Raw genomic sequence first — 26,202 nt, 5'->3', positions numbered from 1 at the left:
AGACTCCTAACCAAGCCCCTCAGTGTCAGAAGTAGACGCGCTTTTCCAGTCTACTGCTGGCTTCTGTTTGTATAATCTGTCATTTCATATGCAGGGAAGGCGGGGAGTGTCTGCAATTTAGCCACTTTCCCTGGGTGTTCCTGCTTATCTAATCAACAGTGCTAAACTGGGAGCTTCTAAGTAAGTTTTTAAAAGGTTTTATACTGAATTTTTAGATTAGTATCTGTGCATATTCTTCTTTATAGTAGTGTCTATTACATGCAGTTATATGAAAATTGGTGTATACTGTCCCTTTAACTCCCTCCTTACCATACTCACACACAAGCAAACACAAACAGGTAGATTATGTGTGTGTCCCCTTCAATGCACACACAGATCAATGTGATTAATGTCATAGGCCTAGTGCGTACATTTTGTCTGGCACTTACGGAAATAACGTGCTCTGGCGCATCATTTAATGTTATTTTGCGCGTGCAACTGATTTAAATGATTTTGATTTTATTAATAACGCTAAGCTACAGGTTGTAGGGGAATGGCGGAATACATATGACCATGTGATTTAGCTAAAAAGCCTACAAATATGTTGTAATCTTTATGGTTACAATGAGACAGGTTTTAGTGAATTGTGATCTGCAATATTGTTTCTTCTGGATAAGAACACATTGACCTTGCAAGATCTCACAGCTGCACCCTCCTTTTTCACAGCGATGTTCAGCCATCACAAATTAAACACACATTGTCCTTGTTTCTTAGAGTAAAACGTCTGAAGCCCTTGCTAAGCTCATATCTCTACAAGCGACAGAAGCTACAGTAGTTACTCTTGGACCGAATCATTCAATTGTGAGGTACTTTGTTTGTTTGTTTTATTTTTGTTTGTTGTTTTGCTTTAAATATTTGATAAAGTCAAACTGGCTGAAATGTTTTACCTTGTAAATTATACAGAAGGGATTGTCTTTTAGAAATCTAGTTAGTTGTTCTCAAAATAATATTTTTTTTTGTCATGTAAAATCACTTGTGTCCTTTTAGTGCAAAAATAAAATGTAAAGACTATGGGGCCGCTTTAAGAAGGGCCTTCAGGCTTGCCGGAAACAGGAGTTAAGAAGCAGCTGTCTTAAGACCGCTGCTCCTTAACTCGTCCGCCTGCTCTGAAAATCTGCAAGCGCATTTTTGTCACTCGGTTCTATTTCAATGCGCACAAATTAAGTGCCTTTGTGGCGAAAACCCCCCGCAAAGTTGGGATCACATTTTCTCAATCCTGATAGACTTTAATGGAGCCTTGTTTTGAACTCAATATTTCACTGCCAGCTCGTGCTAACCTGAGTGCAGTATCGCATTGAGATATATGTATGTATTTCTATACGTATATATATACCTGTAATTATATGTGTATATATGTATGTAGAATTCAAAAGGAAGAAGAAACACTGACATCCATCTTTATAGGTAAAATCTTGAAACTTTATTTGGCAATGTTTAAAAGTAAAGACAGCACAGCAAAAAGGACTTAGAGTCAGACGTGGGCGCAGCACACAGGCATACGCGTTTCGGAAGAGATTCCGTAGTCACAGCCTGACATGCTACCCCACACACCTGTTTAAAAACCCCATGGGCTAATACAATTGGTTAAAACAGGAACAACACCCATAGATTCTAACCAATAGGATACAAATATACAAACATCATCCTAATTAACACTTCATTATCAAAATAACCAGCACTTATGTTTCTAGTATATATAAATGACAATAATTGGAATGCGTATAAATTGACACACTCATATAGTTAAATAGCAAACATAATCCAAATGTGAAAGTGCCAGAGGTATTGATGATATTGCAAAAGGGAGTAATGATATACCTACATATATTAGATGATAGCATTTAGTACAGAGATAAGAGGGAACATTAGAGAACAAAGATAGTGTGATGTAGAGTGATCAACACTAATAAACATTTGGATTTCATTCTCAAAAATTCATATTTGTGTGTGTATAGTGCATACTGCAGCATAAAATGTAAGTAAGGACATCAGAGAAAACTCCATGTATATAGTGTAAAAGTACTAACATTATGTGTCACAATGAATGTGTACATCGAATGTTTGATGTAATAAATGTTGATAAAGAAAAATACATATATATACAGGCATAACTAGTAATCAAAAATTGAGTACTAGTAATAATACTATCGGGGTTTGGGCACAGAAGGAAATTCATCTGAACTATGTACAGAACTCATATTGGCAGGTTGACTATATTATTCCCAGTGATTGATAATATCAAATCTGGAGTTCAGACCTTTAGGTAGTCTGCTTTCTAGGGTGAAGATCCAATATGCTTCCCTTCTTGCTAATATTGTATCTATATCACCACCCCTGGTGGGCCTAAAGATCTTTTCTATTGCACACCATGAAAAATATCTTAGATCGTTATTATGAAAAGTACCAAAGTGTTGTACTATCGGAGTACTAGCCCTATTGACTTTAAATGATGACAAGTGTTCCCGTATGCGCGTGTTTAGGTCCCTTGAGGTGAGACCTACATATTGTGACTTACAATGAGAGCATTCAATAAGGTAAATGGCATATTCCGTGGTACAATTCATACAGGCACCAATGTCATACACCTTGTTAGTGACAATACTAGAGAAGTTCCTTGTCACATTAACATACTCATAAGGTTTACACTTGCGCCGACCACACTTGAACATGCCAGTATGCCTTAGCCAAGATGATTGACTTTCAGTTTTGCTTTTCAGTAGTGTAGGGGCCAACAGATTACCCAATGTTGGGCTTCTCCTATAGGAACATCTGAGGCCATTCTTAACCGTATTCACTAATTTATCATCCGCTGAGAGAAGAGGGAAGTGTTTACGAACAATCTTACATATATCATGATACTGAATACTATGATTAGTTACAAAAGTCAATCCTTTAAAATCATCATTTTTGGACGTTTTCATTTTCAAAAGATCCTTTCTTTCAATAGTACTAACAGCAGCTTTAGCCCTTTTAACTATAGCTTTCGGGTACTTCCTTTCTAGGAGTCTCTTTTCCAGATCAACAGATTCTTGTTTAAACTGTTGAAAACTGGTGCAATTTCTCCTGAGCCTAGTATATTCTCCTTTAGCGATGGCATAGGGAACATGCTTAGGATGGCAACTAGTGCCTTGAAGGAGTGAATTGCCTGAGATAGGCTTCCTGAAAACGGTAGATTCAATCTTACCATCAGGGTTACCCCGCAATGTGATATCAAGATAGTTGATAGTGTGTGGATTGTATTCACAGGTAAATTTCAGGTTGAGATCATTGCAATGTAAGTATTCCAAAAACGAGGGAATAATTTCCTCACTACCTGTCCAAATGAAGATAAGATCATCTATATACCTCTGGTATAGAGATATATGTGATCTATACATATTATTATCTCCAAAGATGTGGTAAAATTCCCACCATCCTAAGAATAAATTTGCATAGGAGGGGGCAAACTTCGCCCCCATGGCGGTACCACATCTCTGGAGATAATAAGTGTCCTCAAATTTGAAAAAATTGTGTGTTAATAGGAATGTGAGTACCTTGAGAATAAAATTCTTAAGGCAATGATCATAATCAGTGAAATTATCAAGAAAAAAAGTAACAGCTTCCACTCCCTTCTGGTGGGGAATGCTAGAATACAGAGAGACAACATCAATTGTCATCCACATACTGGACTCAGACCATTCAATATGCTCAAGTATATTAGGATATGCTTAGTGTCTCGAACATATGACAGGAGAGACGTCACAATGGGCTGTAGTATATTATCCAGCCATTGAGAGAGATTCCCCAAGAGTGACTCGACTCCACTCACAATGGGGCGACCTTTTATATCTATGAGAGATTTATGTGTCTTGGGGAAGTGATGGAACAGTGGTGTCTTGGGATTATCCACAAAAAGGAATTCAGCTGTGTTACTATCTATGCACCCTTGTTCCATACCCTCATCCAAGAGATGTTTCAGTTCATTTTTGTACTCATTTGTGGGGTCCCTACCTAGAATTAAGTAGTCATGTTCATTAGTTAATTGTCTAAGACCTTCGGCTATGTACTGCATACGTTCCATCACTACAACCATTCCGCCTTTGTCTGATTTCCTGATAACCAAATCCTGATTGTTTCTTAGGGAAGTAACTGCTTCTTTTTCAGACAAAGATAGATTGGGCTTGTGATTGGACCGCCTAGATTTTAATTCAACCAAGTCTTTTTCTACTCTTGAGTGGAAGGTTTCAACAATGTTACCCCTACTTTGTATGGGATAGAATCGAGATTTTTTCTTAAAGGTGGGGCCTCTGTTCCTAGTGTCATGTTCAGATATGTTGTCTAGCTGTAATTGCTGTAATGAAACAATATCACAGTTCTCAGAGAAATTATGTTTATTAGTAGTAGTGTCACTTTCTCTAATCATAGAAGTAGAATCATAACATATGGTGCTGACATCATCTGAGAAATGTTTTCTCAGAGTTATGTTCCTAACTAGTCTGTTGATGTCAATGATAGTTTGAAATAAATCAAAATCGTTATTAGGTGCAAAATTCAGCCCCAAATTCAGTATTCTATAGTGTGTATCACTGAGTGAGAAAGATGACAGATTCACCACATTTCCAACTATTTGTATTTTGTTAGTGGTCTCGGTTCCCTCAGCTGATATTTGTCCTGATTGTTCTTCATGACTGGGTTCTGTCTGGCAATGTGAGTACAGGTACAGGGAGGCATAGCGGGGGGGGGGGGGGGGAGAGGGCACTCACATTGCCAGACAGAACCCAGTCATGAAGAACAATCAGGACAAATATCAGCTGAGGGAACCGAGACCACTAACAAAATATAAATAGTTGGAAATGTGGTGAATCTGTCATCTTTCTCACTCAGTGATACACACTATAGAATACTGAATTTGGGGCTGAATTTTGCACCTAATAACGATTTTGATATATTTCAAACTATCATTGACATCAACAGACTAGTTAGGAACATAACTCTGAGAAAACATTTCTCAGATGATGTCAGCACCATATGTTATGATTCTACTTCTATGATTAGAGAAAGTGACACTACTACTAATAAACATAATTTCTCTGAGAACTGTGATATTGTTTCATTACAGCAATTACAGCTAGACAACATATCTAAACATGACACTAGGAGCAGAGGCCCCACCTTTAAGAAAAAATCTCGATTCTATCCCATACAAAGTAGGGGTAACATTGTTGAAACCTTCCACTCAAGAGTAGAAAAAGATTTGGTTGAATTAAAATCTAGGCGGTCCAATCACAAGCCCAATCTATCTTTGTCTGAAAAAGAAGCAGTTACTTCCCTAAGAAACAATCAGGATTTGGTTATCAGGAAATCAGACAAAGGCGGAATGGTTGTAGTGATGGACCGTATGCAGTACATAGCCGAAGGTCTTAGACAATTAACTAATGAACATGACTACTTAATTCTAGGTAGGGACCCCACAAATGAGTACAAAAATGAACTGAAACATCTCTTGGATGAGGGTATGGAACAAGGGTGCATAGATAGTAACACAGCTGAATTCCTTTTTGTGGATAATCCCAAGACACCACTGTTCCATCACTTCCCCAAGACACATAAATCTCTCATAGATATAAAAGGTCACCCCATTGTGAGTGGAGTCGAGTCACTCTTGGGGAATCTCTCTCAATGGCTGGATAATATACTACAGCCCATTGTGACGTCTCTCCTGTCATATGTTCGAGACACTAAGCATATCCTAAATATACTTGAGCATATTGAATGGTCTGAGTCCAGTATGTGGATGACAATTGATGTTGTCTCTCTGTATTCTAGCATTCCCCACCAGAAGGGAGTGGAAGCTGTTACTTTTTTTCTTGATAATTTCACTGATTATGATCATTGCCTTAAGAATTTTATTCTCAAGGTACTCACATTCCTATTAACACACAATTTTTTCAAATTTGAGGACACTTATTATCTCCAGAGATGTGGTACCGCCATGGGGGCGAAGTTTGCCCCCTCCTATGCAAATTTATTCTTAGGATGGTGGGAATTTTACCACATCTTTGGAGATAATAATATGTATAGATCACATATATCTCTATACCAGAGGTATATAGATGATCTTATCTTCATTTGGACAGGTAGTGAGGAAATTATTCCCTCGTTTTTGGAATACTTACATTGCAATGATCTCAACCTGAAATTTACCTGTGAATACAATCCACACACTATCAACTATCTTGATATCACATTGCGGGGTAACCCTGATGGTAAGATTGAATCTACCATTTTCAGGAAGCCTATCTCAGGCAATTCACTCCTTCAAGGCACTAGTTGCCATCCTAAGCATGTTCCCTATGCCATCGCTAAAGGAGAATATACTAGGCTGAGGAGAAATTGCACTAGTTTTCAACAGTTTAAACAAGAATCTGTTGATCTGGAAAAGAGACTCCTAGAAAGGAAGTACCCGAAAGCTATAGTTAAAAGGGCTAAAGCTGCTGTTAGTACTATTGAAAGAAAGGATCTTTTGAAAATGAAAACGTCCAAAAATGATGATTTTAAAGGATTGACTTTTGTAACTAATCATAGTATTCAGTATCATGATATATGTAAGATTGTTCGTAAACACTTCCCTCTTCTCTCAGCGGATGATAAATTAGTGAATACGGTTAAGAATGGCCTCAGATGTTCCTATAGGAGAAGCCCAACATTGGGTAATCTGTTGGCCCCTACACTACTGAAAAGCAAAACTGAAAGTCAATCATCTTGGCTAAGGCATACTGGCATGTTCAAGTGTGGTCGGCGCAAGTGTAAACCTTGTGAGTATGTTAATGTGACAAGGAACTTCTCTAGTATTGTCACTAACAAGGTGTATGACATTGGTGCCTGTATGAATTGTACCACGGAATATGCCATTTACCTTATTGAATGCTCTCATTGTAAGTTACAATATGTAGGTCTCACCTCAAGGGACCTAAACACGCGCATACGGGAACACTTGTCATCATTTAAAGTCAATAGGGCTAGTACTCCGATAGTACAACACTTTGGTACTTTTCATAATAACGATCTAAGATATTTTTCATGGTGTGCAATAGAAAAGATCTTTAGGCCCACCAGGGGTGTTGATATAGATACAATATTAGCAAGAAGGGAAGCATATTGGATCTTCACCCTAAAAAGCAGACTACCTAAAGGTCTGAATTCCAGATTTGATATTATCAATCACTGGGAATAATATAGTCAACCTGCCAATATGAGTTCTGTACATAGTTCAGATGAATTTCCTTCTGTGCCCAAACCCCGATAGTATTATTACTAGTACTCAATTTTTGATTACTAGTTATGCCTGTATATATATGTATTTTTCTTTATCAACATTTATTACACCAAACATTCGATGTACACATTCATTGTGACACATAATGTTAGTACTTTTACACTATATACATGGAGTTTTCTCTGATGTCCTTACTTACATTTTATGCTGCAGTATGCACTATATACACACAAATATGAATTTTTGAGAATGAAATCCAAATGTTTATTAGTGTTGATCACTCTACATCACACTATCTTTGTTCTCTAATGTTCCCTCTTATCTCTGTACTAAATGCTATCATCTAATATATGTAGGTATATCATTACTCCCTTTTGCAATATCATCAATACCTCTGGCACTTTCACATTTGGATTATGTTTGCTATTTAACTATATGAGTGTGTCAATTTATACGCATTCCAATTATTGTCATTTATATATACTAGAAACATAAGTGCTGGTTATTTTGATAATGAAGTGTTAATTAGAATGATGTTTGTATATTTGTATCCTATTGGTTAGAGTCTATGGGTGTTGTTCCTGTTTTAACCAATTGTATTAGCCCATGGGGTTTTTAAACAGGTGTGTGGGGTAGCATGTCAGGCTGTGACTACGGAATCTCTTCTGAAACGCGTATGCCTGTGTGCTGCGCCCACGTCTGACTCTAAGTCCTTTTTGCTGTGCTGTCTTTACTTTTAAACATTGCCAAATAAAGTTTCAAGATTTTACCTATAAAGATGGATGTCGGTGTTTCTTCTTCCTTTTGAATTTGATTATTCCAGTCCTTGCCGACCCATCAGCTGATGCCTTAGTCTGGAGCGGATCCAAGTTTGCAGTACCTCCGGAAAAGAACTCCCGCTATTGGAGGAACACTAATGACGTATAGCCAACACCCACACACAAGCCGACGAGTACACGGAACACAGCGGAGGCCCTGTGAGCCGCTCAATTGAAGCCTGGATCTTCGGAAGCGGCACAGAGGCGGCTGCACATTAGGCAGCGACGCTGTCAAGTAGTTAACCGGACAGGCCTGAGTGGGGTGCGTTATCTAACTTTGCAAGTGCTATAAGAAATGTCACCCATTACCGGAGACTGTGCATTGGTCCTTATATTTACTTCAGCCCGGTGTGGCTGAGTTCTGTTGTTGGGTTTCTCTGTTTGATTTTATATGTATGTAGACACATATACACACATATAAATACATATGTATAGAAATAAATACATAAATATTTTTATATATATATATATATATATATATATATATATGTTCCTATGGATCCCTATGTAAAAGTACTTCACATCTCATAACTTTGCGCCCTTATAACTTTTTAATGCAATATGTTTAAGCAATCATTTTATTCAGACAGTACTAATATGAGTGTTACTGTACCGTGACATGTATTTATGATGTGTTTTGTGCCACTTTTTAGGTTTGCACATATTTTAACACCAGCTTTTCCTAAGCAGTGTTTACCAAAGCGCAAATCATGATTGCGCCCACGTGTTCAACATTTACTTTTACCTTGTAATATCAAGGGTATTTAATGTGCAACCAAATTTTTGTCCCAAAGTGAGTGCATGGTTGTTGATAAATATCCCAGGAGTGGCCAAACATTTTTTTACCAATTGTGTGAATAATTTAGCAATTTGAGCCCATGATTTCAGGCACACATTTTCTTAATTAGTTCATTAAAATGTGCACACAAAGGCATCTATTTATCAAGCCGTCAACCTCAAATACGCTGGAATTCTGCAGCGTATTTGTGGCGAGCCTGATTCCCCTTAGTTATCAAACCCTACAGACCGGCAAAAGTAGAATTTTGTGACATAACATACGATCCGCCAGACTCAGTCCGACACAGATCGATTCTTACGTCATTACAGATGTTCTGAATGCAAATTCGGCACTATCTGATTACTTTTGGTAGTTATCGCCACTATTCCGGCCCAGCGTACCTGGTTTTCAATCTGCCGCCCTGGAGGTTACATTGTAGCTTTCTTAGGGTTTATTTTTATTTTACAGGCAAGTTTGTATTTATTTGAACTAGGTAGAATAGTTACTAAATAGTTATTAACTATTTAATAACTACCTAGCTAAAATAAATACAAAAGTACCTGTAAAATAAAACTTAACCTAAGTTACAATTACAATGCCCCGCAAAAGGCCCTTTTAAGGGCTATTTGTAATTTAGTGAAGGGTAGGGCTTTTTTTTTATTTTGGGGGGGCTTTTTTATTTTGTTATTGGGATTAGAATAGGTGTAATTAGTTTAAAAATCTTGTAATTTGTTTATTATTTTCTGTAATTTAGTGGGGGTTTTTTTGTACTTTAGATAATTTTATTTAATTGTAATTAATTGTATTTAATTTAGGGAATTAATTTAATTATAGTGCAGTGTTAGGTATAATTGTAACTTAGGTTAGGTTTTATTTTGCAGGTCTATTTGTATTTATTTTAACTAGGAAGTTATTAAATAGTTAATAACTATTTAATAACTATTGTACCTAGTTAAAATAAATACAAACTTGCCTCTAAAATAAAAATAAACCATAATATAGCTACAATGTAACTATTAGTTATATTGTAGCTAGCTTAGGGTTTATTTTATAGGTAAGTATTTAGTTTTAAATAGGAATAATTTATTTAATGATAGGAATATTTATTTTGATTTATTTAAATTATATTTAAGTTAGGGAGGGTTAGGGTTTGACTTAGGTTTAGGGGTTAATAGATTTAATTTAGTGGCGGCGGTGTGGGGGTGGCAGATTAGGGGTTAATAAGTATAATGTAGGTGGCGGCGGTGTAGGGGGGCAGATTAGGGGTTAATAAGTATAATGTAGGTGGCGGCGGTGTAGGGGGGGCAGATTAGGGGTTAATAAATATAATGTAGGTGGCGGCGGTGTAGGGGGGCAGAATAGGGGATAATAAGTATAATGTAGGTGGCGGCGGTGTAGGGGGTGGCAGATTAGGGGTTAATAAGTATAATGTAGGTGGCGGTGGTGTAGGGGGGCATATTAGGGGTTAATAAGTATAATGTAGGTGGCGGCGGTGTAGGGGGGCAGATTAGGGGTTAATAAATATAATGTAGGTGGCAGTGGGCTCCGGGAGCGGCGGTTTAGGGGTTAAACACTTTATTTAGTTGCGGCGGGGTCCGTGAGCGGCGGTTTAGGGGTTAATACATTTATTAGAGTTGCGGCGGGGTCAGGGAGCAGCGGTATAGGGGGTAAAACAGTATAGTATAGTGTGGGTGTTTAGTGGCAGGGTGCCAATAAAGCTGTGAAAAAGCCGAAGAGCAGCGAGATCAATGACTGTTAGTTAACAACAGTCCGCTGCTCATCGCCCTGTACTTGGTGCATGGCTTTTTGACAGCTTTTTTGGTAAATTTGGAGAACGTATTCAGGTCTGCGGCAGCGATGTTAGACGATCTTAGGTGAGCGTATTGGTGCCGTCGAATGCAAGTAAGTTGACGGGTTGATAAATAGATGCCAAATAAATAAAGTGTTGTATGTTCATTTCAATGTGTCACAAAATACAAACAGGTAATACTCTGGTAATAGATACGCTAAAAAATATATACATGTAAAGTCCAAAACTAGTGTATATAAAGGATATGTAATTCAAAGTGAAGGTGAGTACAAGGAGAGTCCCATATACTTGATTGAAGTTAGATGCAGTTGGTTTCAAATAGCCATATAGGAGAGAGGAAGGTCATAATAGTGAAGACCGTTATGATATTGAACACAGCAACTATACTCAAATAATATAGAGCTATATCTAAGCTCTTAGAGGTAGCGCTTGTAGGTTTAAAGCCCACGGCTCCACAACAGGCAATCACTGAACTTCAATGATTCCAGGTAAAAGATACAATTTATTTAAATCATAGGACACAAAACATATCAGTGAGTAACAGAGCATGTAACAACCGTTAAAATGTTAGCCAAATGGCTTGTAGCATGTATAGAAATGGATGACCCTAAAAACTGACTACAAATACAAATGTTAGTATAGTACCAAGTGATGCCCAAAAATCCAACATACCTTTCATTGGTACAGCTCCAACTTTTTCAAGGATAGTGAGCTTCATTGTGTGCAGTCTTTTGAATCTCCAGTCGTCCTCAGCCAATCAGATTGAGCTCGCATTCTATTCTAGAATGCAAGCTCAATCTGATTGGCTGATTGGATCAGCCAATCGGATTGAACTTGAATCTGATTGGCTGATTCAATCAGCCAATCAGATTTTTCCTACCTTAATTCCGATTGACTGATAGAATCCTATCAGCCAATCGGAATTCAAGGGACGCCATCTTGGATGACGTCCCTTAAAGGAGCCTTCATTCGTCGGTAGTCCGTCGGTAAAGAAGGATGTTCCGCGTCGGCGGGATGAAGATTCAAGACCCGGCTTGGAAGATGACATCGCCCGGATAGAAGACTTCTTCAGCGCCTCTTGGAAGATGACATCGCCCGGATGGAAGACTTTTTCAGCGCCGCTTGGAGGATCACTTCTGCCGGTCCGGGTCTCCTCTTCAGTTCCATCGGTGGCTCGGCTGAGTGAAGACGACTAAAGGTAGGATGATCTTCAGGGGATTAGTGTTAGGTTATTTTAAGGGGGGTTTGGGTTAGATTAGGGGTATGTGGGTGGTGGGTTTTAATGTTGGGGGGGGTTGTATTTTTCTTTTACAGGCAAAAGAGCTGAATTCTTTGGGGCATGCCCCACAAATGGCCCTTTTAAGGGCTGGTAAGGTAAAAGAGCTTTGAACTTTTTAAATTTAGAATAGGGTAGGGCATTTTTTTATTTTGGGGGGGTTTGTTATTTTATTAGGGGGCTTAGATTAGGTGTAAGTAGCTTAAAATTGTTGTAATATTTTTAAAATGTTTGTAACCTATTTTTTTTATTTTTTGTAACTTAGCTTTTTTTATTTTTTGTACTTTAGTTAGTTTATGTAATTGTATTTAATTGTAGTTATTTGTAGTTAATTTATTTAATTCATTTAAAGATAGTGTAGTGTTAGGTTTAATTGTAACTTAGGTTAGGATTTATTTTACAGGTGATTTTGTATTTCTTTTAGCTAGGTAGTTATTTAATAGTTAATAACTATTTAATAACTATTCTAACTAGCTAAAATAAATACAAAGTTACTTGTAAAATAAATATAATTCCTAAAATAGCTACAATGTAATTATTAATTACATTGTAGCTATCTTAGGGTTTATTTTACAGGTAAGTATTTCGTTTTAAATAGGAATAATTTATTAAAGTATAGTGTAGTGTTAGGTGTAATTGTAACTTAGGTTAGTTTTTATTTTACAGGTAAATTTCTCTTTATTTTAGCTAGGTAAGCTATTAAATAGTTAATAACTATTTAATAGCTATTGTACCTAGTTAAAATAAATTGAAAGATGCCTGTAAAATAAAAATAAATCCTAAGATAGCTACAATATAATTATTATTTATATTGTAGCTATATTAGGGTTTATTTTAAAGGTAAGTATTTAGTTTTAAATAGGAATAATTTAGTTCATAATAGAAATATTATTTAGATTTATTTAATTAATATTTAAGTTAGGGGGGTGTTAGGGTTAGTGTTAGACTTAGGATTAGGGGTTAATAATTTTATTACAGTATCAGCGGTGTAGTGGGGGGCAGGATAGGGGTTAATAAATTTATTATAGGTGGCGACGGTGTAGGGGGGGCAGATTAGGGGTTAATAAATTTAATATAGGTTGCGGCGGGTTCAGGGAGCGGCGGTTTAGGGGTTAAACTATTTATTTATTTGCGGCGAGGTGCGGGATCAGCAGGATAGGGGTTAATAACTTTATTATAGAGGGCGACGGTATAGGGGGGGCAGGATAGGGGTTACTAGGTATAATGTAGGTGGCAGCGGTTTCCGGGAGCGGCGGTTTAGGGGTTAATACATTTATCAGAGTTGCGGCGGGGTCTAGGAGCGGCGGTTTAGGGGTTAATACATTTATCAGAGTTGCGGCAGGGTCTAGGAGCGGCGGTTTAGGGGTTAGTAACTTTATTTAGTTGCGGGGGGCTCCGGGGGCGCCGGTATAGGGGTAGAACAGTGCAGTTTAGTGTGAGTGCTTAGTGACAGGCTAGCAATAAAGCTGGGAAAAAGCCGAAGAGCAGCGAGATCGGATGAGTGATAACTCTCACAGTCCGCTGCTCATCGCCCCGCAGCTTTTTGACAGCTTTATTTGATAACTTAGGCGAATTTTTTCAGGTCCGCGGCGGCGATGTGAGGCGAGCTTAGGCGAGCGTATTGGGCCGGCGAAGGCAGGAAAGTTGACACGTTGATAACTACCCCCCAATATATAAACTGAGCAAACATGCCCAGCATACCCATTATGGCATTTATATTTTTTACCAGTTACCAGGAAGGATTTAAATTACAATAGGTTAATCTCTCACTTATAAATTATGATTTCTCTTATAAACCTATAAATTTTGTCTAATTGATTGACAGATGACGATTCTTAAAAGAACTAATCCTTGTTTCCCCCCCGGGCCATGACGTTTATGCAATGTGAATAAAAGTCCTGGGGAGGAAACAAGGATTAGTTATTTTAAGAATCATCATCTGTCAATCAATTAGACAATATTATGGGCGGGAGAGCTGCGCTTATCGTCACAGCGGTAAAAAGGTAAAAATTTGACAAAATACATACATATTAAAATAAAGATATCAAGAGAACAAAGAAAAATTGATAATAGGAGTAAATTAAAAAGTTGCTTAAAATTGCATGCTCTATCTGAATCATGGAAGTTTATTTTTGACTAGACTATCCTTTTAACCTATTATGCCAACTATAATGTGGTGTTTCTCAGTCACCCCTGACTTCTCCGATCAGAGTGATTGCCAATGCCAGCCCCTGCTTGCTTGGCCAAACATGACAGGGGGTGGCATTGGACAACCAGTAGCTTGTGCACCGATAAATGCGATGCTGAGTGGACAGGGACGGAAATGTCCACCCGTGTCCGACCAGGGATTGTTAAATAGAGGCCTATATGTCAGTTTCAGTTGCATTCCCAGTTTTGATTCCAATAAAAAGTACTTAACAACCAAAATATAATTTTCAGCTTGTAGCAGCCTTATCGATTTTGGATTGCAACCACTGGAAAAAACGAGTTATCTGGAACTGATATCAGGAAAATTGGAATGATAGCATGGAGCTGTAGGGATTTCTTTATAAATCATCCACACAATTAATAGCAAAACATGCCAACAGTTTAACCAATTGTGAGCATGATATAACAAAACATGCGTACAAAAATCCAAAACTTTAACAAATCATGGACATGATTAAATATAAATATATATATATATATATATATATATATATATATATATATATATATATATATATATATATTTCTTTTATAAAAAATAGCCACTGCAGTGTTCCATATGTTGCCAACTCTTGTTTCCAATGTCTCAAGTTTCCCCATTCTTAGGAATTTTTGCCATGATCCCAAACTTCAAACTAATAAAACACACTCTGATTTTGTATAATATAACAGCACATGGGAAATCTAGTTTATCTGTTTTCTAAAGTATAATGCTTAGACCTATTTTGGGAATTATAGCTATTTTCTAATTATATCTAATATCTATTTTCTTCCTTATTTGGTATTTTGCAGAGAAGAGCAAGTGGCTGTAGAGTTGGTCCAAAGAGGAGATATTGTAAAGGTTGTACCTGGGGGAAAATTTCCAGTTGACGGAAAAGTGATAGAAGGAACATCTATGGCAGATGAGTCACTTATCACAGGTACACTGTTCTTAAATGAACGTTTATTGTTTTTTCATAAAGTCTACATATAATTATATTTGCCAGTTCTATATAAAGTAAAAATATTATACAACATCATTACAACACATTAAAGGGGCATTAAACACTTTTAGATGGTAAGATAAAATTACATTGTATATATAAAAAAAACTCTACGATATACTTTTTATAATTAATTTTGTCCCCTTTTCCTGTAATTCCATTCTGAAATTGTGAGCATTTTAGTTCATATTAGAAATGTAAGAGCAAAGCACTGTTATATTCCACACAGCCATCCGAATGGAGCTTGAGGGCCCGTGTTTCTGGCGAGTCTTCAGACTCGCCAGAAACGCAAGTTATGGAGCAGCGGTCTAGAGGACACCTCCCTACACTGTCGGATCAGGTCCGCAAGACCTTTGATAAATGGGCCTCATTGGCTGCACACTCTAGTGACCTATTTATAACTGTCCCTAATTGACCACAGCAGAGAAGGTAACCTAAGTTACAACATGGCAGCTCCCATTGTTTTATACAGGGATAGGCACGAGCCAAGGCTGTGGCGGACATTTTCTAAAGTAAAGACCTTTAGTGAAGGACACCAAGGTACATTTACAATTAAAACTATTATGTTGTTATTATACAGATGCAGGTACACATCCAGTATTTCACTCAGGCTTTATTTATTCCATAACTTATCACCCAATATTGCTAACAGTCTCTTGACAAGCCACTAATTTTATTCTCACTAAATATTTTCCCTTTCCTATTATTTAATCAGAAAGAAAAGATATACTAAGGTTATGATTCACAACCATACTATATCTTTTCTTTCTATTTAAATACTACTTATAATAAACCTCAGATGCTGGTTAAAGTGCTTTACCTTTGCATATAAAGCTCCAGGGACACAATGGCAGCTTGCTTCTTGAATCTTCCATCTCTCTCTGTCTCACTCAGAGTCATTTTCTGGTACTAAGCGGCATCATGTGGGAGTTGCCACAACCCTGCAAAACGTGGCGCCGCATGTGTTAAGGAGGAGTCAGGACCAGTATTCATCTGTCTTACTCCTCCCTCCCCACAGCAAAATGGGCAGCGGACACTGCAAGGGCCAGTCACGGACACCTTGCCTATCCCTGGTTTTATAGATATTAAAACTTTACACTTATGTTGTCACTATTTAAACAACTAATGAAACTTTAAAAAATAAATATCTATGTTATTCTCAGATTAATCTTTTCTTTGAATGCATCATTCTATCTAGCATTTATTTATTGTTAAATGTCTCTTTAAGGTTAAACAATTCTTGTAGGTATCTCAACAAATACTTACTGGGAAAAAACAAATATATGAATATATTGACCTTATTTTCCTAAAGACAACAACTACAAAAATATGCAAATTTCACAATTAAAGAAAAAAAAAAACAATCTTACTTATAAATATATAAATTATATAAATAAATTAAATTTGACTTATAAAAACAAAATTATTATTCCATTGCCCAAAAATCTTCCTTGCTTTCTGCACTATTATACTTTGATTTACCTACAGGACTAAAATGAAACTCTAGCATCTTTGAAATTCTTCTAAAATATTTAAAGATAGTGCTTATTGTAAAATTAATTTTCTTGTGTAGACCCTTTGGGGTAGATTTATCTGGATCATGTCCACCTGACATCGTTAAAGGGACACTGAACCCAAATTTTTTCTTTCATGATTCAGACAGAGCATGACATTTTAAGCAACTTTCTAATTTACTCCTATTATCAATTTTTCTTCATTCGCTATCTTTATTTTAAAAGCAGGAATGTAAATCTTAGCGGGCAGCCCATTTTAGGTTCAGCACCATGGATAGCGCTTGCTTATTGGAGGCTGACAATTACCCACCAATAAGCAAGCATAACCCAGGTTCTCAACTAAAAATGGGCCGGCTCCTATGTACCACGTTCCTGCTTTTTAAATAAAGATAGCAAGAGAACAAAGAAAAAATGATAATAGGAGTAAATTAGAAAGTTGCTTAAAATGGCATGCTCTATCTGAATCGTGAAAGAAAAAATTTGGGTTTAGTGGCCCATTAAATGCCGACAGCATACGCTGTCTTCATTTAACATTGCACAAGCATTTCTGGTGAAATTATTTTTACAAAAATGCAACAAATGTTGCAAACAAGAAACAGAGCCTTACTCTTATTAATAAATAATAGGGAAAATTCAGTATGACATATTAATATGTGGTTCATACATACTAGATAACTTTATTAAGTAATAAATCAAAACCCGGCAGACTATGTACACACGCACACACACACTAGTTAAAATTAGCTTGAAGCCAGGATGGTCTGTTTGAAGTTAATCTCCAAAATCAGATAACAATAATGTGACTGGTGTAATGGTTAGAAATTGCTGGTGCTTACAAGTACCAAGATATCCAATAGTTACTTTTGCAAAGCACACTCAAACACACACACAACACTGTCTCTAAAACACTCTTTCTATAGCGGGAGTTTCAATTACTTTTAATCTGACTGTAATCATTCATGAGAATAATGCCATCCTGGACTATGCCCACAGTGAAAGTGCCCCTAACACGCGTTTCACAAACGCTTCCTCAGAGGGGTACACGCCTGCCGAAAGTGGAGCAAGTTAAAGGGAAACTTGCCCCTCCTCTTAGCCATTAATTGCGTGTGCATCTACTGCATGTCAATCAAAATGTAACAGCCAATTGGAGTCGTCACAGCGTCATTGCTTGCATCGTCCATATTGAACAAGCTTTTATTGTAAACAGAGTTCCCAATTGAAGATCACTTAAACAGCTGTGCCTCAAAACATACAGTATATGTATGTTGTGGATACAAACTGCAATTATATTTGTATAGATGATTTATATTCCTCAATTTTGAGATCAGATTATAATACGGCCATTAAGGAAGACAAATGTTACATTAATTCACGTTATCAAGAGGCGTATTCCTTAAGTGTATATTTACAATGCTGTAAGCTTTAATTGTATATTAATATTCTTCATGTGAATGCATGTATGCTGTTTGCTTAGTGATAATCTATACAGTTTAAGCCACGATATATAAAGGGAGTGTATTGATGTTTAATTCATTGAAGGGAATGGATGTTAGGAATGTATGGATGTTAGCATAGTTGTCATCCAATCAAATAAGACATTTCAGACTTCGATAAATATGATTTTACTTAAAGGGACACTCAAGTCAAAATTAAACTTCAAGATTCAGATACAGCATGCAATTTTAAACAGCTTTCCAATTTACTTCAATTAACAAAATGTGCAGTCTTTTTATATTTACACTTTTTGAGTCACCAACTCCTACTGAGCATGTGCAAGAATTCACTGCATATACGTATATGCATTTGTGATTGGCTGATGACTGTCACATGATACAGGGGAAGTGGAAATAGACATAACTTTGCAATTTATTTAACAAAAATCTACTACTCATTTGAAGTTCAGACTAAGTGCTATTGCATTGTCTTCTTATCATGCATTTGTTGATTATGCAAATCTACTGTATTGACTGGTCCTTTAAGTTAAAGCAAAGTATCTGTATAATTGAAAGAGAACATCATTCACCTATTAGGTAAAAGTGAGAGTCTAGGTAGGAATACTTTAATAAAAACGGAAAAAGGTGCTTTTAAGTCGTACAGTGTATACATTTAGGTTATAATTCTTAGCCTATGCTCTGATGGAGACCTGGAAATTGAGTTTATTTTATTTATGCTGCATTGGACATCACCATAAATGTCCACATTTCACTTTGTCACAATTATAGCTGAGCTATAAAATAAAATAAAAAAATACACCTGGAGACCGAGAGCATTATGTTGTGACTTCTTACCAAGGTATTAAGATGGTGAATAAAGACATTAAGTCTTGCTGTGCAACTTGTAAGTTAACGTGACTCAAGTGAAAGTAAAAAGTGATCGATATTGGAACCTTGAGTCCCACTGGGGTGAAGCGTTGCTTTTAATAGTATATTTTTCTAAAAAGATGCTAATAACTAAATGTGTGTGATAATAGAAGGATAAAAAGAAAGGGTGTGAAGGTAAAATCTGGTGATTAGTTAAAGCAAGATAGTGAAAAAATATTCTTGTGACTTGTACTTAATAGTGAATAAAAAACAGTATATATTACTGTGGAGCTTTTGATTGTGTCAAATTAATTTTGTTTAAATGTACTTAAAGGTGAAGGAATAAGTGTATAGTGAAAAGTTTTGCATGACTGCTTTTACTTATTAAAAGTAATATAGTGCTAGGAAGATATAGTAATTCTTGAGGTCTTATGAGTATTACAATTAAAAAACATCTTTTAGAGGAAAGTATAGTAATTATTGTATTCATTTAACCCTTTGGGTTGTACACTGTCCAGCAGGTAGATCCATCTACATTCAGCTTTCAGAAGGGATTTTTCCAAATCTCCTCCTCTAATTCCTAGGGATATTTTTTGTTCATCCGTAAACTGCAATTGTTTAGACTGGCTCTGATGGCACTGTAGAAAATATCTGGCCACACTTGTTAAGTTTTTTATCTTTTTTCTTGTCCTTCATTCTTGATATTATTAATGTGCTCCAGAATTCTGACTCGTACTTCTCTGCTTGTCATCCCAACATAGATTTTGTTTTTTACCATTCTTATCAATTGTTGCTTTTCGTACTTGGGAACAGATTGAACAAGTGCCACATGGGTACATTCCTATGTCTCTATCCTTTTTTTAGGAATATGTATATAGTGACTTGAAACTAATTGGTCTTTTAGATTACGTGGTCTTTTATACCCCACTGTGACCCTGTCACCAATTACTTTCTCCAAAACTGGATCAGATTTCAAGATGTGCCAATACTCATTGAGAATATTAAGTACTTGATGTGTTTGAGGATTATAACTTGTAATCAGTCTTGGGGCAGCTTGAAAATTTGAGGCTTTCACCCTTGGTTTGAGTAGTTTTGTTCTATTTAACTTGGATGCTTTATATTTAGCTTATTAATACATCTCTTGCTGTAGCCTCTCTATATAAGTCTTTCAGTTAGTGTTACACTTTCCTCATGAAAGGTAAGGTTACTTGAGCAATTTCTCCTCAATCTAAGGAATTCACCATATGGTATCGATTTCAAGGTACTGGTGGGATATGCACTCGTCTGATGCAGTAGGGTATTTCTGGCAGTGTCTTTTCTGAAAATGGAGGTGTTAATACTACCATCCTGATTTTTTGAGATTTTTAAATCTAGGAAGTCAATAGACTGTAGTTCAGCTTGATAAGTCAGTTTAATATTAAGATTGTTCTGATTCAATTTTTGTAAAAAATGTATCAAGATGTTCTCGAGTGCCTTCTCATAGGAAGAGCACATCATCAATATATCTGAGCCACAGATGTCCTAAGTCAGTAAATTCTTCCATGCTTGGTAAAGACATTGTGATGTTCCCAGTACCCTAAAAACAAGTTTGCATTTGTTGGGGCACACAATGTCTCCTTTGCAGTGCCCTGTGTTTGTAAGTAAAAGTAATCTTTGAACGTGAATACATTATGTGTCAGTACATATTTAAGCAGTTTGATGATAAATTCATTGTGGCTGTCATTATCATGTTTATTAGTATTAAGGAAATACTGAATTGCAGAGATACCATCTTTGTGTCTAATGCTGGTGTAGAGAGAATCTACATCAGCAGTGATTAACCATGTGTTTTCTGTAACATATACATTTTCTAGCAGCTGTAAGACCTCCATGGTATCACGCACACAAGAGGGCAAAGTTGTAAGGTATTCTCTTAACCTTTGATCCACGTATTTACTTGCTGCTTCTGTGAGATTATTATTACCAGTATATAGTGGGTAATATTGGATTTTTCTGATATAGAAAACTTTTTCACCCTTTGTGATGATCCCATTCTGCCACGTTTCTGTAATTATTTTATTGTATCGTTCTGTCCCTGGATAGGGGTTCAGTAATACTCTTTTATAGCAATCTGTGTTTGTAAATTGTCACATAGCTTCAGCCACATATTCTTCTCTTGACCATAGTGCTATATTCCCACCCTTATTCAATGGCTTTATTATTGTACCTATCCATGTTTTTATTTCATTTAATGCCATTTTTTCAGAATATTTCAGATTATGGTTAACGTTATAGATGGGTAGTTGTTCTATTTAGGCACAGACAATTTTATAGAAAACTTCTATTTGTGGAGAGGTTGCCAGTGCTGGAGTGTATGTGGATTTAGCTTTGATATTCTTTTTCCAGTTAGACTCACTGCAATCTACTTCCTTTTCACCTAAAAGTTCCTCTAAGTCTTTTAGTGCTTCAAGATCTTCTTTTGTCCAATTTGGATCATCTTTGTTAGCATATACTTTCTTTAATAATAATTTACGGACAAATAGGTGTATGTCTTTAATTGTTTCTAATTTGTTAAGTGTATTGGTTGGGCAAAAGGTTAACCCTTTTGAAAGTACTTGTTCTGGTGATAATACATGTTTGGAGAGGTTTATTATTCTTAGTTGTTGGTCCTTATTTTTGAGAACAGACTAATTTCTCTCCTCCTCTGGGACTGTCTTGGAGGGCCGTTGTTTTTCCTTTTGTTCCCTCGCGATGTTGTTTGTGTGTTTTGTAATGGTTGTAATGCCTGTTGTTGTCTGTGGCTTAACGCTAAAAAAAAACTCCACTGTTAGATTGCATTTTTATAGGTGTGGAGTTAGAGATCATAGAAGGCATAGTATTAAGTGTGCCTGCGGTATTGCTAGTATTGGCATCCTCATATCTGAGTGATTTTCTGGTAAAAGGCTTGTGCAATGCCGCCCCCTGCACATTCGCGGACACTGGAAACTTCGGGGGTAGATTGCAGCATCTGCTGCTTGATAAATCTACCTCTATGTATGTTTTTCTTTATTTTTATATACTTGCCCCAAAATTTATTTGCACAAGACAAAGAAATCGATATATAAAAAAAAAAAGGCACATAAATTGTAACAGTATTTGGTAGTAAGATGTAAATTTGTGTTCTCCTGAAAAGTGCGGCTGGAAATACAGCATTAAATGGCAAATTGTGTAAATAAACATGACCTTGGGGAAACATCCTCATAGAATCAGCCTGGTACAAATTATGTATTTATATACAGTAGTTTTGGTTTTCATCAACAACGGCACAAGCTTTATTTCATACACTAAAGACAATATGGAAACATTACAATCCTGTTCGCACCTTCCTATACCTGAAGCTAATGTTTATTTTATTTGCTATGTGTAAAAAAAATATAGAAATTTTAAAATGTAATTTCTTATTATTGATATTTTTCTTGTGCTGAATAACCCTGGAGGCTTGTCCCTGTCAATCAATTCATCTGTATCCATTGTCTCCATTAGGCATTTCCTATTTTCAGAGTTTAATTACAAAAACAGGGGACAAAATAAATAATGAAAGTATATTGCAAAGTTTTTTAACTACACATAATTAACCATACTGTTTAATATCCCTTTAAGAAAGCTAAGCACTTTAGGAATTAGTTGGCTGTCTAGGTTATTTTAGATTGAATTCTGACAAAAGGCACCATAGTCATTACATTTAAAGCATCATCCAAATTAAAAAGGGCATGGACAGAGTTTAGAAGGTGCGCTAGGACAAGCTTCTGGACACTGTAGGCCCAAAAAGTAAATTATTTCAAATATTAGAGCAAACTGTAATGGATAATGCTTCATTGGACCCCTGTCATATCTCTAATGAGAAGGAGTGATATAGTTAGAAAAAAGATAGATTTGCCTCTAATTAATTATTTTCAGATACTAATAGGCTGCTTTTTGGAGATGCATTGTTGAAAGAGCTCCAAAAGATTTTTTTTATCCAAATAGTTTTTCTCACAAGGCTTGGAAAAGTAGAGGGCGATTTCACATCCACACCTCCTACCCATCTAGATCTTGGTGTTAAAATCATCAAAAAACACATAAAGACCCCTTCACCTCTACCCTTTCCCCTGGAAATAAAGGGAATCTCTCTCAGGAGATTGTTCACTTCTACACATGTACAGGTTTCCTCTCCATGTCCTTTCTTCGCCAGACAAAATTGATGACAGATTCAACCTGATTGCCCAGAATTAAAATTGATTTACTTCAGATTTGTGGGTTCTCCAGACAGGCAGTTGGATATTGATAGTTTACATCTGTTCCTGGCCACATTATTAAAATCCAATATATATATTTTTTTAATTTCTACTATCATTTCAAAGTTTTCTCCTTCTCAGGGAATGTCTTAGAGACAATCACTGGTTAGTATATCTAGACCTTACAGACACATATTTGACTGTGTTTATTGCTCAGGGACACAGAACATTTCTAACCATCACTTGAAAAGTACAAACCTTTGAATATTCTTCACAAAAGGTATGAAACTAGTAGTGGCTTAGTTCAGGCTATGATTGAAATCTTAGAGATTCTTTGCTTTCTAAAAGACAATACAAAATCCACATTAAGGGGCCTATCTATCAAGCTCCGAATGGCCCGTGTTTCTGGCGAGTCTTCAGACTCGCCAGAAACACCAGTTATGAAGCAGCGGTCTAAAGACCGCTGCTCCATAACCCTATCCGTCTGCTCTTAGCAGGCGGACAGGAATCTCCACAATTCAACCCAATCGAGTACGATCGGGTTGATTGACACCTCCCTGCTAGCGGCCCATTGGCCGCGAGTCTGCAAGGGGCGGCGTTGCACCAGCAACTTACAAGAGCTGCTGGTGCAATGCTGAATACGGAGAGCGTATTGCTCTCCATATTCAGCGATGTCTGTCGGACCTGGATCAGGTCCGACAGACATTTGATAAATAGGCCTCTATGTCTTTCATCAGACAAAAAAGTCAGCAAAAATGAAATGTCCAAAAAACTGTTCCCAACATCTAATCATTATCGGGATAATAGCCAGAATAGTGGGGTTACACCTATCCATTATATAGGCTATTATCTCAGCTCCTTTGCATTATTGCAAACTTCAGATTTCTCTTACTCACCCCTAATTCCTTCATCTTCAGAACCCAGAAAAAGAAACGATTAATTAATTTAAGATGTGCTTCTCAGCTAGCGGTTGCAGTTGAGTCTTTTGCTAATTTTGTAATACTCTGCATAAGATCTTTTGTATCTAGAGTTTCCAAGTCTTGTTGCTAAACTTTCTACTAGTCTTTGCGAGAATTCCTGTCCTGATGATTGTAGAAGCAAGTTATACCAAAATTTAATTGAGTGGGTTACCTGCCTTATATCTTATAAGGCCCATTTTGATCCCTATATGCTCCCATTCAAAATTAAAAAATTTAGTAACTTTTTTAAACCAATGTCTAACTTGTAGAAATTTGTATTTACCAAATTAAACTTGTATCTATAAACCTCAAAAGAAATAACGCTTGCAGAATTTACTTCCGCAAATTTACTTAAAAATTTCAAACCTTCAGGCTTTTTAATTATGTTAATCTTTCCAGAGAGACAACTTTTACCTTGGTCCTTTAGCTTAACCATCTCAGATGCAGAGTCCAGAGATCTTTCAACTCATAAGAGGAATTTCCTACATCTTTGGACAGGAAAATTTCAGTTAAAGCTGAATACATTCTAGGACTTTCCAAAATAGTAGCAGATTGTGATTCAACTGATTTGAAGGTTGAACAGAGATATTTTTGTTTCTCACTTAAACTACCAACACAACCTATATTTCAGCTGGTGCCCAGACCCAGAGGATCTCTTCCCTTATTTACAAACAGATTTTCGAAGGTAACTGTCGCAAACTAATTCTATATCAATCCCTCCAGTTAACAGCATGGACCACTGGAGGGGATCTTGGGCTCTTGAGGGTTCTTCTGAAGGAGCTAAGATACTTATGCAAGGCTGCTGGGCTCCTGGAACCCATAAATGTATGATTGCAACCAATCCCGGTATGACCTGGTAGCCCTGGAATCAGGAGGTATGTCTTGTGCCCCAGGTTATCCTCTCAATGCCCATTAATGTAATAAACAAACCTCTTGCCCTATCCAAGCCTAATCGGGCACAAAAAAGGTAGCATCCCAGAGACAGGCTATCTTAAACATTCCCACCACACATGCATGTCAGAACCTACTTTACCGTAAGCTTGCCAACAAGGGGAGTGAGTCATAGAAACTCTATGGAGTATAATGGAAACCCAGTGCCACGTACTTAATAATTTCAATTACAATTCAAAATAGGTAACACAATTTATAGCCTATAGCAATTGTTTTGCCTCAAATTCTCATTTTGAGATCTCTCCCCCCTTTTTTTTTATATGATATATTTTCCTCAGCTCGGGGCAATCCATTGTGTATTGATAATAAGTAGAAAGAGGTCTCCATCCCTTGGCCCCAGTTTTCCATCTCACCTCCCAAAGGGAGAGTGACTTAGGTGCCTCCCGAAGGAAACCTCAATCTCGCAGTATAGCCCAAAAGTGCAATGCTTCCAATCGCAGAATGGGTGGTATGTTCAAGTATCAAACTAGCTGTTGATTCATGGAGGCCATGAAGTAGACCACTGATTCCATGCGATAATGTCTAAGATTATGGCAAACCTACAAATCTACACTGTTAAATTGTTTTTCCCTGAATGTGCTCCTCATGACTTGTCATACCAGCTGAAGCATATAAAATGTATGAGAAGTTGCTAATTTATGCTTCTTTTTGCAAAATAAATAGCTGGCTCGACTTGCTGACAGATCAGATCACGTTATCTTATCACTCAAATGCTTCCCTTTCTTATCTTTGTCTCTGCACAATGCTTAGAAAGAACAATTGAAAATTAATATTTTAAAGCTTTATCTATTCCACCTTCCACTGTGAGTGTAATTTCTTCTGCTGGCTTTGTTTACATAGTTTCACAATAGCCCATACCTAGGTATAAAAACTTTCAGTATAGGTAGGGATACTACAGGCTAAATCGGCTATTTCAAATGCCAATATAAAGGCTAAGGAGCTATCTGTAAACAATTTAATACACTCCATCAGGTAAAATGGAAAATTGGAAACAAATTAAAGTAGAGAAAGTTTTTGGGTAAACTGTCCCTTTAATTATTTAATTAGCTATAAATAGAGATGGAACACAATGTTTTGGG

At 36.7% G+C, this 26,202-nt stretch overlaps 1 protein-coding gene across 1 annotated transcript in view; it reads left to right on the top strand.

The window, feature by feature from the left end:
- The window catches only part of ATP7B (ATPase copper transporting beta), a 164,344-nt gene that overhangs the window by 92,987 nt on the left and 45,155 nt on the right, over nucleotides 1–26,202 (top strand). The window contains exons 9-10 of the mRNA XM_053708381.1: nucleotides 754–845; nucleotides 14,977–15,104. Coding sequence (XP_053564356.1) covers nucleotides 754–845; nucleotides 14,977–15,104 — 220 coding nt within the window. The remainder of the gene's footprint in view (nucleotides 1–753; nucleotides 846–14,976; nucleotides 15,105–26,202) is intronic.

This window comes from Bombina bombina, chromosome 3 (assembly GCF_027579735.1).
Source record: "Bombina bombina isolate aBomBom1 chromosome 3, aBomBom1.pri, whole genome shotgun sequence".
Classification (NCBI taxonomy): domain Eukaryota; kingdom Metazoa; phylum Chordata; class Amphibia; order Anura; family Bombinatoridae; genus Bombina; species Bombina bombina.
Note: the sequence above shows the minus strand (reverse complement) of the source record. Positions and strands in the feature narration are given on the sequence as shown.